Source organism: Pollicipes pollicipes, unplaced genomic scaffold, assembly GCF_011947565.3.
Source record: "Pollicipes pollicipes isolate AB1234 unplaced genomic scaffold, Ppol_2.1 Scaffold_5724;HRSCAF=6776_pilon_pilon_pilon, whole genome shotgun sequence".
Classification (NCBI taxonomy): domain Eukaryota; kingdom Metazoa; phylum Arthropoda; class Thecostraca; order Pollicipedomorpha; family Pollicipedidae; genus Pollicipes; species Pollicipes pollicipes.
The window spans coordinates 22,207,670-22,226,476 of NW_023596746.1; the positions used below are offsets into that span (position 1 = coordinate 22,207,670).

General features: G+C 57.7%; 1 protein-coding gene across 1 annotated transcript in view; it reads left to right on the forward strand.

Annotated features, from left to right (window-relative positions):
- Positions 1–18,535: 18,535 nt before the first annotated feature.
- LOC119102819 (ras GTPase-activating protein raskol) overlaps positions 18,536–18,807 on the forward strand; it is a gene marked incomplete in the record, with an annotated part of 83,920 nt that continues 83,648 nt past the window's right edge. Inside the window, 1 exon segment of the mRNA XM_037226270.1 lies at positions 18,536–18,807. Coding sequence (XP_037082165.1) covers positions 18,749–18,807 — 59 coding nt within the window.

Here is an 18,807-nt window from a genome sequence, read left to right on the forward strand (position 1 = left end):
CACCTAAAATTTCCGCAAGTCCCTTGCCTTACCCTGGCACAAACTGTCCTCCCATCCCAACCCATTACCCACAGTATATGGATACCGATTAATTAAACCAGTTCTTGAGGTTTGTTAGCACCTTTAAAATAATTGGGCTCACCAAGATCGACAGTTTTATCGTCTCTGGAACAAGCACAAACTTATTGTGAAACAGCCTTTCAGCCCCAACACGTAGTGACCTATTATTTTGCTGCTTTTGCGTGTTGTCTCTAGCCGTAATGCTATGGGCTTAAGTTCTGCGATGATAAGGCTACTCGAGCTAAAAATGTTCGTTCAGGATCCTAACACGCTGCATAATTATTTCGTATTTTTTCTTTTTCTTTTTTTTCTTTTCGTTTTTTTTGCTATTTAAATTTATTACTTTTAGTATAGTATATATATACAAGTATATAGTATATAAATAGAAATTTAAATTATTTCGGTATCAGGATTTGTTCCTTTAGTAGAAATCCTTGAAAGGAAGGATATCGAATGATGGCGAGATTGTCGATCACGTGGGAGATGTATTTAACTAGAAGACGTGTTATCTTACATATCATTAATATATATATATATATATATATATATATATATATATATATAATTACATAAATGTTTATTCGTAGTTGGATCTTCCTCGACTCGTGCGATATAGTCGTAACTTGTTTATTTCTTTTCTTATTTTTGGTTTATTGCTGTTTTTACCATACAATATTTCTGTATGTTTTGGCTTTAATCTGCCAGCGCTATTTTAACCTAGAATTGAGATATCACACAGTGGTAAAGGTAGTGGGAGAGCCATTACAGCAGCTTTTTAGGCTTGGCTGTTATGATATTGTCAGCCGAACGCGCCCGCCCCCCCCCCCAAAAAAAAACAAACAAAAAAAACAAGGGAATGTCAATTGATAGGCATGGCCTGCGACTGGAAAGCTTCTTTTTAGAAGCACAACTATTAATCGTTGCTCAACTATTTCTTATGCACCGTTTGTCTTAGTGTGAATTTTCAGTGCGAAGTTTCAGTCTGGTTTTCAAAGTTCACTGTGTACACAAATCAAGCTTACCTGCAAGTGTTAACTTGTTTTCCTGCCCATCTCCTTCTCCGTTACCGTTTCAGCCTTCTCATGTAATGATTAAGCACGACCTCGACTCTCTAGCTCTTCAAGGAACCAAACAAAGCCCGAGAGAAGCTGAACGGTTGATCCGGGATGAATCGCGCTTCTCGGGGGAGGGGGCAGATGGGTGGGGGCTGAGTACTCACGGTTCGCGCGAGGCCCCTGTGTTCAGCCCTCCAGCCGAGCACGCCACACAGTAAACCTCACGCCGCCCGCCGCCGTCCTGCGCCCGACCTTGGTGCCACATCAGTGCTACGGCAGAAACCCCTACTAACGGGAGTGCTAGGACATCAGCTATACGCGAGATAATTTCTATCGCGAAAAATTATGAACACTTTACTTATATGTGCCATTATTTCTGCTGCAATTACTATGCATGACACGAGTAATATACGACACACTTTGTACTTAAAAAACGTATGCGAAGTGCTATACGACACGCCTTGTTCTTTAAACTTGTACACGTCAGTACATCTATTGCAAAACTTAACAGTATTTATTTATACACGATGTTACTTCTTCTGTAAAAAATCACTCATGACGTAAGTGCTACACGACAAAACTTATGCTGTAGAAAACTTACGCTCGTTGTTTTTCTCATACAGCCAAGACTCATACAGTCCTCATTTATGCGCGACATTACTTCTCCTGCCAAAATTCGTGCTCGACATGAGCATTACACGGCACAACTTATGCTGCAAAAACATATGCCAGTCATTACTTCTACCTACAGGAAATACTTGACTGCAAGTCTTTTGCTGGTGCACTAATGTCGCGAATAAATATTTGCAGAAGAAGTGATGCCATGTCTAAGCAACGACTGTGCAAGTTTTTGCAGTAGAGTTGATGACGGGTATAACGTTTTGAACCGTAAGTGTTGCCGTGTAGCATTAATGTGGCATGTAAGTCTTCACGGTAGAAGTAGAGTCGTGTATAAGTAATGGCAGCATACGTGTTCGCACTAGAAGTAATGACGAACATGAGTTTTTGCAGTATAAGTTTTGCCGCCTACCACTAATTTCGTATATAAGTATTGGTGGTGCTATTAAGTGACCTTCCTGTCGGCAGGGGTTTTTGTCGTGGCACTAACGTCGTGGAACCCCCAGCCTTGTACGGGTGGCGCCACCACGCCACGTGCGCCATGCGTTTTCGACCTCTGGTGGTCGGGCGGCGAAGCTGGGCCCGGTCCTTGCGCGGGCCGGCGTATTCCGGCGATCTCCGGCTTGCCCGGCGCCGCCCGGCCGTTTTCAGAACCGGCTGGGGCCGGTTCGGCACGCCCCAGCTATCGCGGCGACCAACGCCAGGAGCTGCTATCGGGGCTTGTATGCATGCCATACGTGCTGCGGCCGCGCCGCCCTCCACTGACCCATGGCCATGACGAGCGGGCGGCGCTGTGCAAATGTTTCGACGAGTGATGGGTAGTTTAAACAAGCTGTGATAGGTGTCGAATGCTTTTTTCGCAGACAGAAATGTACGCCATTCGAGCCTCAGCATAGTACACGAGGCTCATTATGGCATTTGCGGAGCGTCCTTGCGTTTGCAAATTGCAGGCCATGGCCATCCATGCGCCCGGTGTGCCCCTATGACGACTGCCATATCGGTTTATGCTGCACAGTAGTTTGACACAGCTGTAATGGAAGGCGTCAGCTGCCAGGACGGTTATATCACCGGATTTCTGGTGACGGGTGCGAAAATATGTGTGCAACTGGCAAGCTGGCAATATTGATCTTCGCAAATGCATCAGATAATTTTTCATCCCGTGCACTCATCTGCTGCAATTTAACGTTTTTCACGATCATCTTGCCTGACACACGGTATAGACGTTGGTGGGCTGCTTGTTTTTGGCCATGATGAATTTATTGCAAAGGGCGTCATCGGAGCATCAGCTCCCCGGTTATCGGTAACTAAGCACACAAATGAACTTATTATTGCCAAAAATTGTTAATGTTTATCGCTAACATGTGTTAAACCGTGTTCTTTGACACCCTCAAAGACTGACTCACGCGCATCCGGCTGCTCTCACTCTGCGTCACGGTATGCTATCGGCCGGACCTCGCATTCGCTCGTCTCATTCAGGACATTACGGCGCCCGTATCTAAACACTGCGGCGCGCTGACGCCCGGGCGGTCCGGAAAATACACATATCAAACATGGTCAGCAGTTGCGCAACTCGTCTGCTGGTGCCCCGCAGTGACGTAAATACGCGCCCGCACTCGCGTTCATTTGCGACCGCACCACGAGCGCGGCGGGCTATTCCTTTGCATAAGGTCGTTTGTGGGCAGTGCTATTGCTGTACTTCCGCCGCCGCTGGCGGTATCGGAGCGGGCGCGGCCAGCGGGGTGGGGGGGGGGGGGGGGGGGCACCGAGCCGTCGCTGCGTTAGTGTGCGGTGAGAAGACGTCACCCATTGCTCAGCGCCGCCGGATATTTGGCCGACACCGCTCTGATAGGCCACGACGCCGATCCGGCGGGCTGCCGGCAGGGACGACAGCCTCCGGAAATGTGTGACAGGGGACGACAGCCTCCGCAAGTGTGAAATGTGATGTGTGACAGGCGGGGCCGCGGTCTGAGCCAGAGCGACGTGCCTGATGTGCTGTTGTGCTCGTTGACATTAGCAGACGTTGTTTGCGGTGCATTTGTCGCACCGACGGTGTTCAACATTTGTCCTTTGAGACAATGTTGGTAGGAGTTCTCCCAGCAACAAGCTCCGCTCAGCTGGGTGGACTCCCTGGACATCCAGCTCTAAACCCAGCACGAAAATAACCGGTTAATTGCCCCTCCGACCTGTGTGACTGCACAACCCCCACCAACACTGTGAATGAGTGGTTGTAGCTTATTGGGTGGTTCTAGCGGGTTGTCACTGGCTGACTTTGGCTGTAACTACTTAAAGCCCGCTCATTTGTCCTTTTCTATTACATAACACGATTCCTGCCGGGTCTACACCACCTCTTCGCCTGGTTCGTTATCTTCGTTTCCTCTTCATAGCTGGGAGTGCCGCGACTTGATTTTATGTTTTCTGGTGTTAACGCACGGCTTATTACGTCGCTGGGGTAGGAGGGGGCAGCACTCCTGGTTGTCTGTTCTTGGGTAACGGTGTAGACAAAATGTAAATGACATATGCATGCAACGGAATTCAGTAGTTGGCGTTTTGCCTTTCCCGACCAAATAATCCGGCGGCCTAATGCGGAAAAAATAGATTGAAGGCGGGGGAAGACTATCCCTCTCCAATTTGGGAAACAATTAACACCATCTGTTTATGTCGTTCCACGGGAAGAACAAGAGCAAAAGCTGCATTTACCCGTCCCCATTTCCAAAAGATCCCTGACGCCGTACCGGTCTGGCGAACTGCCGTCGTCATCATGGAGCGCGTCGCACACCGTCAAGGAGATATCTTGAGACAACATCCGGCAGTAGTAGTTGCTGCTCTCCGTGACAGGTTACGCCACGTGTGGCACGGTGTTACCAGGGGCAGCGCGGCGGCCCACTGACGCCATGCGCCACCTATATGCGGTACCGGCCGTCCTTGTGGCCTGCTGCAGCTTGCGTCAGCGGTTACGCAACGTTGCAGGACATTGCAGGGCTCTCGTCGAGGCCCCCCCCCCCCCCCCGCCGCGCTGTTGATGTCGGCGCCCGGGCCGGTGGCCGTGATCGGATATTTCTGAGCGGGGTCAGCTTGCACAACGTGGCGGCGCGCGGGGCTGTCCGCACTCGAACCCCGCGCCGGTTACGTCGGTGGCCAAAGCTCTGTCGTCGGATTACATCAGAAGGGTTTTGCCCTGCCGGTAGCAACTGTCGTGTATCCCCCCCCCCCCCCCCGGCCTAACCGGAGCAGCAGTACTGAGATGGTCGGGTGTTCCCCGCTCGGAAAAGCCCGATGCTACTGAGCCACTGGAAGCAGCTGCTCGTGTTCGTATCGTCGTGTACAGATCACTATCACTAGGGATCTTTAGAACAGCAGTGGTGATAACACTGGCTTGCAAATGCGGTCGTGCTTGGGAGCAAACGTGGCTGCCTGAATGGGAAAGCTTATGTCGGTGACATCTAGCGGTCGGGATGCAAAATGTAGTTTGTACTCCTGCTTTGTCACACTGATGCTGGGCAGTGCGGATGTCCCACGATCTGCTGATGACTTTATGCCCATGTCAATACAGGAATTAGCTCAGAGCAGATATCCGACTCATTGGTGATGTGTGGTCATCGATCCATTGATCGAGACTTCGGAATTCACCTGTTAGTTGGATTACATCAAACTTTGGACGATTTACCCGCATGCACTATGAAGTACTCCACCCGGAGCTGTCTAGATAAGATACTTGCTAGGTTTCACAACACGCGTTCGGTTTTTTCATCAGGCCTGATATGCTGTTCTTCCATGCTTCCTCGTAGGCAGCGTCGTGGCGGGGGTTTGTCCTATTGCCACCGGTCACTGGAGGCGCTCGTCCAAGAGGTTCTTGCTACCAGCCTACCTGAGCGCCCGTAGCGCCCGTCAAGCCCTGTGGCACTTGTTCTTCCCCTCCCCCCCCCAAAAAAAAGTTGCCTCAGCTTCCCATTATGGTGATCGAATCACCAGCAGGCTGTGAAAAACGCTAAACTCTGCACAATACTTCGTTTGTGATAAACGTCTGGCCTAAGGCCCATTGCATGTGACGAAGCTCCATTTCTGCGGCCTCAGTACCCCCAATCGCATGACTTCTGGCCGAAGGTCTTCCTGCGAGGATGCTTTATGGCTTCTGCTCTGGGCCAAAAGTTAAACCGCCACGTTACCCAGCCCGTTAAATCTCACTTCATTTACCACTGCCTTGATCGCATGGGCTAAAAATGGTATGAACAGACCAACAGAGCTCCGATTAAGGCAACCACTCGTTCATTTGACCTTCGGACCGTGAACCAGACAAGCTATCACACCAGGACGTGAGCAGTCCACGCTGTGCATCGTTGCATGATGCCCCGGCATGAGAGGCCGTGTAGGAGTTCATCAGCTGCAGGAGACTTAGCCCGATTCCGGCCGAGCGGACGCCACGCGAGCCGGCGTTCGTACGTTCGCCGACCGTGCTGCCTCTCATCCGCCTGCCCAGTACACTCATAGTAGACCAGTATTTGCCCGAGCAAAAAATCGTGTTTGAGTTGGAGATGTGGAGAGCTGCGGCGTGCTCTCCTGATGCTTGTGATATCTTACTGTTTGATACTCGTCTCTAGATGAAATGATTCTGCGCGGTCTCCCATGTAACACGGACGAAATGAGAGCCGCACTTCTGGTGGTGCTTTCATTAGAGCAGCATGCATAGCGGAAGTTGTGGATGCTGTGGAAACGGCATTACGAGCGAGGACAAGCCGACATGTTACCACATTTCAATGTTGCTGTGGAACTGAAAACAAAATATTGTTCAAAATATTTGTTGTTAAAATTATAACATATAATGTTGCTGTGAAATTGAAAACAAAATATTGTTCAAAATATTTGTTGATAAAATTATAACATATGTTGCTGTGGAAATGAAAACAAAATATTGTTCGAAGTATTTATTTTCTGCCTCTGCCCTAGCTGATAAACACCTATGGTAACCTCAATCCGTCAACGCCAAGAATGCTGTATTGGTTCAATATATTTTGTAATGCTTGTCGTAACGGTTGCCTTTTCCCGGGCTTAGTTTTGACAACTTCCGTGCCGCGTGCAACTGGTATCATCCGTCGTCGTGCGCCGTTTATGTACCTGATAACGTTTTCCTGTGATGCAGCAGTTTGTACCGACTGGCCTCTCCGTCCTCTGTCGTGACCTCTGCACTGGTCGGGCGCGCAGTCGCCAACTCCATGAGGTGTTTCCCTTCAGCTGACACACAACTGGGGTCCCTGCTTAGCCAACCACGGCACGGCTTGTCCAAGCTGTCGCGTGGCGCCGAACATGTGAGGCGTGCATGGTTTCCATGCACATCACGTTTGACTGTCATGCTCTTTGCTCACCGCCTGTTTCAGTAACTTTGTCCGGTGTATCTTGCATGTTTCCTCCGTCCCATCCTGACAGGCACAAATTGCCCAATTGTTTTTGTCTGTTTAAACAATTGGTTTTCGCGGGAGACTTTTACAGTCACAAATGCAGTGTACTAGCAGGGTTTCGTCTTAATGCACACGCTGGAAAGCTCATGGATCGAGTTTTGCATCTGTTTGGAGATCCCTCTTCGTTCGCATTGTTTGTTTCGACCGTCGCTATATCAACAATCATGGAAATTAGCCAAAATGACTGCTAACGATGAAATGTGCGCTATACATTTTGGACATGTGGTTTTCGGTTCCCAAACGCTTGGTATGATATACCCTCATATTATGAACATGTTTAGGCCACTGCTCATAGCCTTACTATTGGGATATATTATGGGATAATTAAGCTATGGATTCATTTGACCAGCTATTTCAGCTTCGAAGCAACCAACCCGAATCAGAGAAACGGCACAGGATAAAAGTAAGCAATTATAATTTTAACTGGAGAACTGCTGTCTATGTACAGCTGTCGAAAACTGCCAAATTTTCTAACCATTTCAGAGCACAAGGCGTAAGCATAAAAGCACGGCAGCGTTACCTTTTGCGGAACCATTGGCTGTTCAACGAGTGACTTCATTGAATGGCTCACTACTCATGCCGCTAGTTTTTTCAATGTTAGTGGAAATATGACTGTCTGTCGTCAAAGCATCATCAGGATAGCAATCTGGCACCACTGGCACACCGATGGTATGGACTTATTTCCAACCCCGAATCCTATTACGTGATTTGGAAGCTGTTGTGGTGATAATGCAGCACGTAACATACCTGGATTTGCTTGCTCTCTGAACTTGCTCTCCTTTCCTCCTCTCTCGGAAGGCAACATGGGCTGTCTCATACTGTCCCGGCGCCTGCGTCACGTGAGTGGTCCGTGCCAGGCTGCTCACGGGTGTCACCTGCCCGTCGCACGCCTGTCAAGGTGTTCTGCTACGGCTGTCACAGGCTTGAGGTTCTGTGCCGCGACCGTCACGGGCTTAGCGACGTGCTCTACCGCAGCCATTTGCAGGCTTGATGAAACGGTTTGCTGCACCACTAGAAGGCTGTATTGTCACGTAACTGCGCGAGCATCGCAGGTCTGACCGCTGACATAGCCGCGGGCGTCACAAACTTGTCCGGGTGTGTAACCCATTCCACCATGGGCCTTTCTCGGTTCGTGCACCAGTGACCGCCACGTGACCTGAGTAGATCACGTCTCTCCTGACGGCTCACCTCGACCCGGCCGCGTGTCGACCGACCTGCGACCGTCTCCGGCGACCGGAGACGGCCGTCAGTCAGCCCGTCCGAGCGCCGAGACGGCCGTCAGTCAGCCCGTCCGATGCGGAGACGGCGGCTGTCAGCCGATATCCGACGCGGAGACGGCGACCGCCTGACAACCGCGACGGCCCCGGGCTGAGACACGCCGCCGGTGGCTACCTATCACCGGCTACCGCCGGCCGGCGTCGACAGACTCTCCGTTGGTCGTGAGCCGCGTCACGGTAGCGGCGCGGCGCGGCGCGGCGCGTCACGTGCCGGAGCAGGGGCCGCGGGGGCGGGACGGCGGGGATTGCGGCAGGGCCGGCCGCTGTGCTGACATCAGAGCGCGGACCTCTGACGGTCTCGAAGAGACGGGGCACAGCCATGCGGCGCACTGATCACGGGACTTCAGAATGCGGGTATTCTACGTATAGGTTTGCATGTGCCTTGGTTATCTGTCGTACATGGTTGACAGCGAAGAGCCAGCAGTGACTCGGAGCCAGCGTTGACTTCACCACATAGCGTGCACGCAGCGGTGTTCGTGGGAGCACCGTTACTTGCACGGCGCCGAACAACTTGAAGCGGGGCAGCTCGGAATTTTGTAACGAAGGCGGTGTGGCAAGCAAAACCGCAGCGCCTGGCACCGTTAAAGTCAGAGCAGCTCAAATATGTCTGACTTTCGCTGTTCTTCCGGGATCTTGGGCCGTTGTCACGCTTGGATTTGCTAACTTTTATCATTGCCTTCTGACTGTCGGTTCGTGTAGCTTCTGGTCGACGCTCTGTTATACGTAATCAGTCACTGTTGAAATTATCAATCATGCCCGCGTAGGCCTAGGCTTGCCGGGGAGCCTAACAAATCCAGATAATCGCAAGGATTGCTAAAGCAACCCAACAGCTCTAGCTGTTGGGAATCACGCGATCCTGCTACCCAAGCCTCGACACCGAGTGGATCGATTAGAGCCGGTGTGGCACCAGCCCCCTGCCGGCCGCCAATACGGACACCTATAAAACAGTTTGCATGTAGGTCGTCCGAGCGGTCTACTCGCCATTGTTCCCGGCGGCCGGAGCGTTTTTCCCCGCTTCTGCTTTGTTTGGCGACGGGGTCGAGCGTGGGAGCCGAACACCGTTAGTACACACCGGCCAGCGACACCGCGGCGGTCGCGGCCGGACCAATTAGCCGGCCGGCGTCGCCCGACGTGGGGACAACGCACTCTGCAGCGCGCCGTGCTGTTGCATCGGCCCGCCGTCGCCGGCAGTGCGCGCTAATCGTGTACGCGGCACGGAACAGCCGCCGCCTAGCGGGATCGCCGGGCGGCGCGGCCGGCCAGACGGAAAACGCCAGCCGTCGGTCGAATTAGCCGGCCCAACTCCGGAAGCTGTCTGGCTAATAACGGACGTACTTGGTCGGCGAAATGGCATCGGCGTCGGGCCGAGCGCGGGCAGCCTCGCATAATTATCGTCCTTTCGGGGAGAGACGATTCAACGGCGGTGGCGCGATGGCTTGCGCAACGCTACTGCCAGGGACGAAAGGCGGGCTCGCTTATTGAGCGTGTGATGAAATGTCATTGAAACGTCGAAAGGGAATTTCGGGCATGGAGGCGTGCGTGGCGGGAGCTGACGACCCTCGCCGTCCAGGATGCTCCCGGAGAGTTCCGATGGCTGGAAAGGGGAAGCCGCTTCCTGCCGTGCTGCGGCCGCTGTTCCGATTTTGAAGACGCTGTGTGCTGTGTGTAGCCAGCAGCTGCAATATGAACTGTACTTGTGGCGTCCACAGAGGGAGCTAGCTTGTGAATGTATTGTTACCGAAAATGACCGAAAGAACAGAAGAGTACGAAGAGAACCAACATCCGGTTTGGGCCACAACACCACGCACACGCGACAGTGAGCATGAGGTAAAATAAAACACCGGCCGTTAAGTTGATGACGGATGCAAAAACTACCATGTCACAAGAATATGCTACAGCAAGGCTCCACAATGTGGCAGCGCGCCAACATCCAAGTTCACTGAAAACTGCCTTTTGCCTTTTCTGGATAGTGTTGCATGAGATATCTGATATTTTTTAAATGGCGTCTCCTGGTTGCATTGCTGGTAAGCAATCGCGAAGTTGATAGGTTACCAGCTATTCATGATGTTGCGAATGCTAATTTTCCACTCCTGTTTTGCACGCCGCCGTTGGGGTCAGCATTAAGCTTTGACAAACCCCCGCTCTGGCCCCATCAGGCATAATCGCAACGACCTCAGTTCAGTGGCTATCACTTGACCTTTATCTCCTGTAATCGTCGGCGGTGCCTGGACCCTGATTGCGAATGCAATGTAGATTCGTGGTTATGATTAGTTGGTCATGGTGGTCCGGATTGTACTGAAATCACCACTGAAGTGACTTGCATCACCGGTCTCATTAATAATGATGTCTGCAAGATTCTCAAGTGGTACTTGAACTCCACAACAGCGGACTATTAAGTTTCCGGCGGTTCAGCGTACAGATAAAAGTAAAACAAGGGATCAGGACATGAGAGGAAAACACAAGCACAGACGAAAGATGGAGAAGACGCAGGACATTCCAAAAGCGTCAAGACCAGAATACCTAAGAAACATGTGACGACAGCTGGCTCGAGAGAGAAAGAGAGAGGTGGCCGGTAGCGGGTTGCTGAGCAGGGCGCCGGCCGGCGGCGGCGGCGGCGGCGGCGGCGGCGGCGGCGGCGGCGGCGGCGGCGGCGGCGGCGGCGGGCTGGCTGGCGCCGCGCGGCCTGGCGCCAGTCGGTCTTGGCCGGCCGTGCGGGCGCCCACGCCGCCGCGCCGTCCAGCCCCGCACGGACTGCGCAGAACCGGCGCCAGCGGACGCGAGGAGTGCGCGAGTGCGGTGGCGAGCGAGTGCGTGTGGGTGGAGCCAAGCAACCGCGGGTGAGCAGCGCGACGCGTCGTGTCAGAATCCGGGCCCGCGGAACTGGTGTTGAGGTGGGGCGCCATCACCTTGCACGTGATTGGAAGTGCAGTTCGCTGTTGGTTCGAGGACGGCGGAGTAAATAGTCGTGTACCTGGTCCGTGCTCTCAGTGCTTGAGTCACTCTTGATCTGGTCTTCAATTCACGAGGCTGGAAGGCCAACATTTCTCCCACTTTGCTACCGGGTCTGTGCGGGACCAGAAGTTAATTCCTAGCCCTCGCTCATGTTCGCCTCTCGTCTCGGCTGAGGCGGCAGCATGGCCAGCCATGGCATGTGCAGCCCTTCGATCTGCCGTGCGGCTGGCGAGGCGTCTTCTCCGGTGTCCAGCGCTGCGGACGTGCGTGATCGGCGTGTCCGCGCGTCCACGGGCTGTCCGCGCGTCCACGTCCACGTCTACGTCCACGGGACCGGGCTGTCGGCGTCACCACACGTGCGACATGTGACACGGACACGCTCGTGGAGCCGGTGAAGTGTGGCGACCCTAGTCAAACGCCAACGGTGCTGCGGAGACGAGAGGGTGGTGACCCGTCGGGAGCATCCCGACGCCTGCGTCTGTACCGCCCCCTACCGTTCCTCCTACCTCCTGGTCACACGTCAGGCTCTTGCCGACCCACTGACGAAGGCCACACTCGGCTGAGGTGGCCGCAGTCCATTGTTTGGAAGCAGTCATCCAGGCATCGGCAATGCCGATAGCTGCAAACTGCAACCACGCACCAACGAACTTCTAACACAAGCGCTGCACTTGCACGTACGCTTGCATAGCGCCCATGCGCCAGTGCGCCCAGCAACAGGCCGCTTCCACTCGCGTCGCCGCCCGCCGGGAGTCGGCTGTACGGTCCAACCGTCCCCGGGACATCTGGACGAGCCGAGCGGCTCGTCCCAGGGCGAGCGTCACAGTACGCCGTAGCGGGACGCTCCGGCGCGGACGTGAGCCCGCTGCCGGACCGCCGCCGGCGGCGCGCCGTCCGCCGCTGTCCGGAGCTGGCCGCCCGCGGCCACCCGCTAATTCCTGGCCGGAATCAGATCGCTCGGCTGGTTTCTCCTTCAGCCGAGGTGCTTTGTCGCTGATAAGGCGCTAAGCGGAGGACCGGCGATCGCGGCCGCTTTTCCATTCTGGTGAAATTTGTTATCGCGCGGTCCCGAACCTCTGGACGAGAGCTTAGTTGTCAACACACGGGACTTACGACGCCGAATTACGCTGGGGTGGCGTGAGTGGGGCCTGCTGTCATCTGTGAGAGGCTAAGAAGGACACTCAAACTCAAATTTTTGCATGAGTGGCTTGTTTTTTTGGTGGTAGCGTGGTTGCGGTTGCCCGTTTCTGGCATCGGCTTACTAGCAGGCGCGTCTGCCACTTCCACGGTCGATTGTGGGGTAATGGTGCTTATGCGTAATAAATGAATCGATCCTTCCAAACATTTCCTGTTTTATGTTCCTTAAATCGATCCAATGAATATGACAACGGAACACAGTCCCAAGACACCCTGATTTGACATATTGTCCTTTTTGCATGCCGTCCCGAGGCGCAGCGCCATTGACCAGCACACCGCCACAATTACAGGTGGCGCTACGGTGTGCACACCGAACTCAACGGGGCCATGTTAAGCTCAAGGTTTCGCAGCATTATTGCAGCATAAATAACCGTTTTGTGAAAAGACGATGACAGACAAATTGGGAATGTGGGCCGGAGCTTGCTACGTACTAAACTCGAAAGACGCTTTTGCGGTGGTTAGGTAGGTAGGTCCAATCCCTTTGGAGAAGGCTCTCGGTTATAACCAAGTCCCAAATCACTGTTGTCGAAATCAGGCTCATAACGTCTGGGCACGACCAGGGAACTCCCGTGACTGGCACGTCCAAGTTCCAGCTGGACCGTCACCCTTACCCTGGCCGACACGCGATCGGCGCCGCACGCGACGCAGTGCTGAGTTGCGAGATACCGTGTCGGGAGGTGGCCGTGGTCCGTCGCCTCTGCCGCTGCCCGCGTCCGGTAGCTCAGAGGCCGTGGTCCGCCGCCTCCGCCGCTGGCCGTGTCTGGCAGCCCAGCGGCCGGGGTCCTCTGTCTCTGCCGCTGGCCGTGTCTGGCGACTCAGCGGCCGTGGTCCGCCGCCTCCGCCGCTGGCCGTGTCCGCTGGCTCAGCGGCCATGGTCCGCCGCCTCCGCTGCTGGCCGTGTCCGGCGGCTCAGCGGCCGTGGTCCGCTGCCTCCGCCGCTGGCCGTGTCCGGTGGCTCAGCGGCCGTGGTCCGCCGCCTCCCCCGCTGGCCGCGTCCAGCGGCTCAGTGGCCGTGGTCCGCCGCCTCCGCCGCTGGCCGTGTCCGCTGGCTCAGCGGCCGTGGTCCGCCGTTTCTGCCGCTGGCCGTGTCCGCTGGCTCAGCGGCCGTGGTCCGCCGCCTCCGCTGCTGGCCGTGTCCGCTGGCTCAGCGGTACGGTGCGGCCGGGTTCGAGGCCCGATTTGCGCCGCCACCTTTTTGCCGTGGCTCTAATGGTGCTCGCGTGCGCGCTGTCGGCTCCAGCGTCCCCCGCCCACCGTCAGCAAGCTGCTCCGCCCCGGGGCCCGGCCGCCACTTCAGAACGCCACGTCAGCGGGGAAATGACCTCACAAAAAAGCTGTGTCGTGAAGGTACCGAACCAATCAAGAGGTTCTTTGTTGTATTCGTGAACGAGGGAGTAATTGTAATCTTTGAAAGCGCTTATCAGCGAAACTTCAGGACAGTGGCAGCATGATCAGCGGCGCGTGTTTTGTGTTCAGATGTCGGTACTATAACGCCGTGGTCCTAACAAATTCCAGCACACCGCGGCGCGCTGACCTGTCATGGGGTCTGGTTCAAGCCATGGGAGCATAGGAGCGTAATAAAGAGAAGCTGGCCCTAAAACGCGATCTAAGTCAGTAAACGTCATTGGTATTCGCGAGGACCAAAGATTGAAAACTAGAAAACAAATGAAAGGCTGTTGAATCCAATGATCCAAATTCACGACCGAGTACAGTAAAGACAGACATAGTTGTCTAAGCCAATAGCTGTGAGCCACGGATCAGGGTGAGCGGTGCCCTCTTCACGGTTCACTCGCCCTGGGCAGCGTCCGCAGGCTGAAGTGAATACATTTTCTGCGTCATTTGGTGCGTCTCTGTGCTCCAGCGCGCTCAGAGCGGAAATGACGTCTCGGCTGTCCGGCGTCTGTCAAAAATGGCCACCGCGCCGCTTCTAAATCGCCTGACGGGGCAAAAAACCGACGACAAAGCCCCGCTGTGTGCCGGGTGGCCGGCGCTCGCCCGTCGCTCGTGCGAATCGTGGGAGACGCGTGCGGAGACTGGAGACTGCGCCGCTCCCTGGCGGTCTGAAGTGGGTTTCGGTGCCGGGCTCAGTCGTCCCCGGTCGGGGGGAGGGGAAGGGGGCTGTCTGTCATTTCGTGTGATCGCCCGCCGTCCGCGGTGAGGCGGCACCGACGCGGCCGGCGGTCAGTGCGCATCGATAATGACGCGGAAAATACACGGCCCCGGGAGTTCGGTGATCGTTTGAACGATTCGGCCAGAGGCAAACAGGGATGGAGAACAAGCTAGAAATCGCGAGAAATACCCCGGAACATCGTCCGGTCATTTTGACGCTGTTGCTGGGTTCCGTCTTGTTGTTTATTGTTTGGTGCTGCGCTGTGCGGCCGCGCCAATCCGTAGTCGATGATTTCAACGTGCGGACCGCTGTCACATGGTCGCTCATGGCCGCCGCGCGAGGCCTCGTCCGTCCATTTCGACCGGACTCCACCCCTTCATCGCCAAGTGCGCTGAATGGTCCCCGCCCCATCCACCGCCCTGTATTTGCACGTTTCAGGTGCATCAACCGCTTACCACTGCCCTGGAATAGCAAGGCGAGGTGCGTTTGCAGGACTACGCCGCCACACCTCCAGCTAGGACGCCCGTCCGTGGTCCCTCTGTGCGGGTGACTGTGTTACTCTCATCCGACCGGCCGCCGAGTCCGCGGCCGGGTCAGTCGGGTCAAGCGGCCGGCCGGCGCGTGCGCCTCTACTGCCGCCACGTGACCTGGCACTCTGGGGCGGTCACAAATTACGACCAGAAGTTGGTCCACCATCCGGCCGCCTGCGGACCGCGGCGTGACTGCTTGGTGGCTCGAAATTAGCTGCGAGCTGCTGTTTTACAAGGGCGCGTGTGTCGGCGCATAGCAATGGCTGGCAGCCCTGACCGTAATGAGGTCCTCTCATTACCTGAGAGGTAAGATCGAGCACCGAGCAGTCACCCGGTTTTCCACCCTGCTTCTGCGTGGTCCCTCGCCCCTCGCTCCCATTTCTCACCTCTCCTCCTCCTCCTACAATTATGTAATTGTCTCGGCCCGGAATGCATGCAGGGTTAATGCTTCCAGTGGCCTCACCCCGGGCAGCGCACACATCCATCGGCGGCCCCCTAACGAGCGGTCGACGGAGGAACGCCGGCCTCTTCCGGCGCCCCTGGCGGCGGCGCGGCCGGCGTGCGCCGTCGGTAGCGCACAGCGCGCGCCCTGCGCGCCAGAGCGCACGCCCGCGTGCACGCACGCGCCGGCCCGGCCGATGACGACGCGCGCGCCGTGCGGGCGCGTGCGCCGGGGTCACTCGGACGTCTGTCGACGCACACGACCACTTTCGCCGGTCGGTCGCGTCCGACGCGACCCCAGCCGGTCGGGTCAGCTCGGCCACGCGCGCGCAGTGACACTGCCGCCGTGGTGTAACGCCAGCCGATTTATCGCCTTGTTTACGCCCGGCCCACACAATGTCGTGCGGATAACCGCTTCCTGGAGCGCGGCGGCCGCTGCTCGGTCGCCGGGCCGCGAGTAACTGAACACCCCCGCCGGCGAGCATGTTTCAACACGCTGACCCTGGCCGCGGCGGCCATCTAGAGCCGTTTGTTTTAGCTCTCGGGTCAATTAAGGCACCAACAGCGGGCACCAATCTGTCCCGGGGCGGGTCATTACGACGCTGGCCAATAATTCCCAAGCGCGGCGCGCGTACGCGCGGCCGCTCCATCAGCCGTGGGTGGCGGCAGCGGCGGTGAGCGGGCGCCGGCCGTCCGCGTCGCCGGGCCGCTGACGAAACAGAGCCGCCGTTGTGCCGCGCGCCGTGCATCGCGGCAGAGCTCGGCCGCCCAGGCCGTGCTCAGGTCCGGCGAAACGGCCACCCGCCGACCGCGGTGGGCAGGCCCGCCCGCGCCCGAGCCGCCGCCGGCAATACATGCTCGTTTGTCGCCTGCTCGGCGCTGATAGGAAACGAGCAGATCGCCGAGAGAGACGTTATTTATCACGGCGGGCTCCGCCGGAGGTGGCCCCCGCTAACCACCACACTGTCAGCGCAGAATGCCGCTCGGGAACTCGAGCGCCTTTCGCCGCTGCCGCCCGACCGAGCGGCTCGTCCTCCGATTGGTCAGCCGGCCTGCATCTGCGGCCAGACCGCGATCCGACGACTAGCCCGGCGCCGTCTCCCGGCGCGGAGCCTTTCACGCACGCGTCTCCCGCGGTGCGCCGGCGCTGTCGCCGTCTGCCGTGCCGCCGGTCGTCGCGGCGGGGCGCGGCCGCGGCGTCGATCATTGTCGGGAAGGCGCCCGCCCCGCGCCCGTCGCCGGGCCGCCGCTCGTCGGAATGACAGCCCGGTCGACGGAGGGCGGCACGGCTAGAGGTCAGGTCTCAGCGTCGTCGGGGGCGCCCTCGGTCACACAACTGCTCGTGTGCACGCGGCCAAGGACGTAAATCCTCTCCGACCACAGACACAGGGTCAGTCGCGTGGCCCCGGCAATCATAGTGCCAGGGGTCACCGTGTCACGTGTTGTGGGACCGACGCGTCGCATTGTTCTAAATGCCGGTCGGTTTGTTTATGCTGACCTCCGAGATGACTTCGATGAGAGTTACTCTTGCTGGCGTGCGGGTTGCAGTAGCGTGCTGCCACATCTTATGCAACTGATTCCATCCCCAAACGGATTTTCCGTCTGCACTGGGTAAAAATAGAAATTCCATCCTCTGAGCCCGCCCTAACTTGGGGCGTTTTCCCCTTTATGGGCCGAAACCCGAGCATGGAATCCAGCCGTCCAGGTGTGCCTGTCAGCACCCTGGGGTCTTGGAATTAATTGCTATCGACGCGCGGGCACGGATTCTGACACGGCGCTGTATGTTGGTAGCCGGGGCTGTGAAACGCCATGTCAAACATCAAGATCGGCGCTCCGCTGGAGCCGCGCCGGGTGGCCGTGGTGGCCGAACAGGACGAGCGGGGCGGCCTGCCCAGCCGGGGCACCGTCCTCTACCGCGCCCGCTCCGGCATTCGCTTCCAGAACCTCGACAACTACGTCCGTCAGGAGTCGACGCTGCACGACCGCGACGCCAGCGCGCAGCGGATGGCCGCCAACGCGCCGAGTCCGGCGCCGAGCCCACGCGTCAGCGCCAAGCCGCCGGCGCCGCAGCGGCTCTCGGCGGCGCTGCGGCGGCACCTGCTGCTGCGCCCGAGCTCTCCCGGCCGACGCGAGGAGGCGACCGAGGCGGCCGAGCGGCGCGGCCTCAGCCGCAGCGACAGCGACAAGACGGGCGCGGCGCGGCGGCCGGCGCAGCGCAACAGCTCGCTGTCAGCGCCACGACATCACGCGCCGCTCGATCCGGCGCTCGCGCTCGGCGGCTGCCGAGGCGGCGCGGTCGCGCGGCGCAGCCTCGGCCAGCTCCAGCGCCAGCAACACACCGTCGGCGCCGCGGCACCGCGCTCGCGTCGCCGCCGACGGTGGTGCCGCACGGTCCCAGACTGGCGGCGGCCGGGGCCCGGCCGACGGCGGCGAGGCGGCGGTCGGGCCGGCCGAGCGGCGCCGCCAGGTGAGCCTCCAGGACATCCTGCGCCGGGACGTTGGCCGGAGGAGTGGCGAGCGGCGCCCGCCGGGCGCCGCTCCGGCGCCGGCGCCGGCGCCGGCGCGGGGCGCCGCACCGCCCCCGGGGAAGCGGGAGGAGGTGTGCGGCGGCACACCACGGGCCTCCAGGGAGCGCGACACAGACGATTGTCGCTTGACGTCTCCTTCCACCGGAAGCCCTCCGACGCCGAACCAGCCGGCGGTGGAGGTGACAGACCGCCGTGACGCGGCGGTCGGCCGCTCGGACGTGCCGTGCCAGCGTCGGCCGTCCCGGCAGCGGACGGACACGACGCCGTCGCCGAGCACAGCCCGGCACCTGGGCGTCATCACGTTCAGCGGCGGCCTACAGGGCACGGTCCGCTCGACGGGCAGCAGCTCGGGCGTGAGCACGGCCGCTGAGAGCTCCTCCGGCGGCGATGCCAGTCCGGCGGCCCGCCACCGGCCGCCGCCCCCCTCGGACGGCGACGAGCACGAGGAAGAGCCGCCCGCCGGGAAGAGCCGCCGCCCTGCCGCGGAGACGGGAGGAATAGACAACGTCGGTGGGACACTGTGCGAGGACGAGATGGTCGTGCCGAGGGCGCGCTCAGTCGGGGACCGGTACTCCGACGACGGCATCGGTGA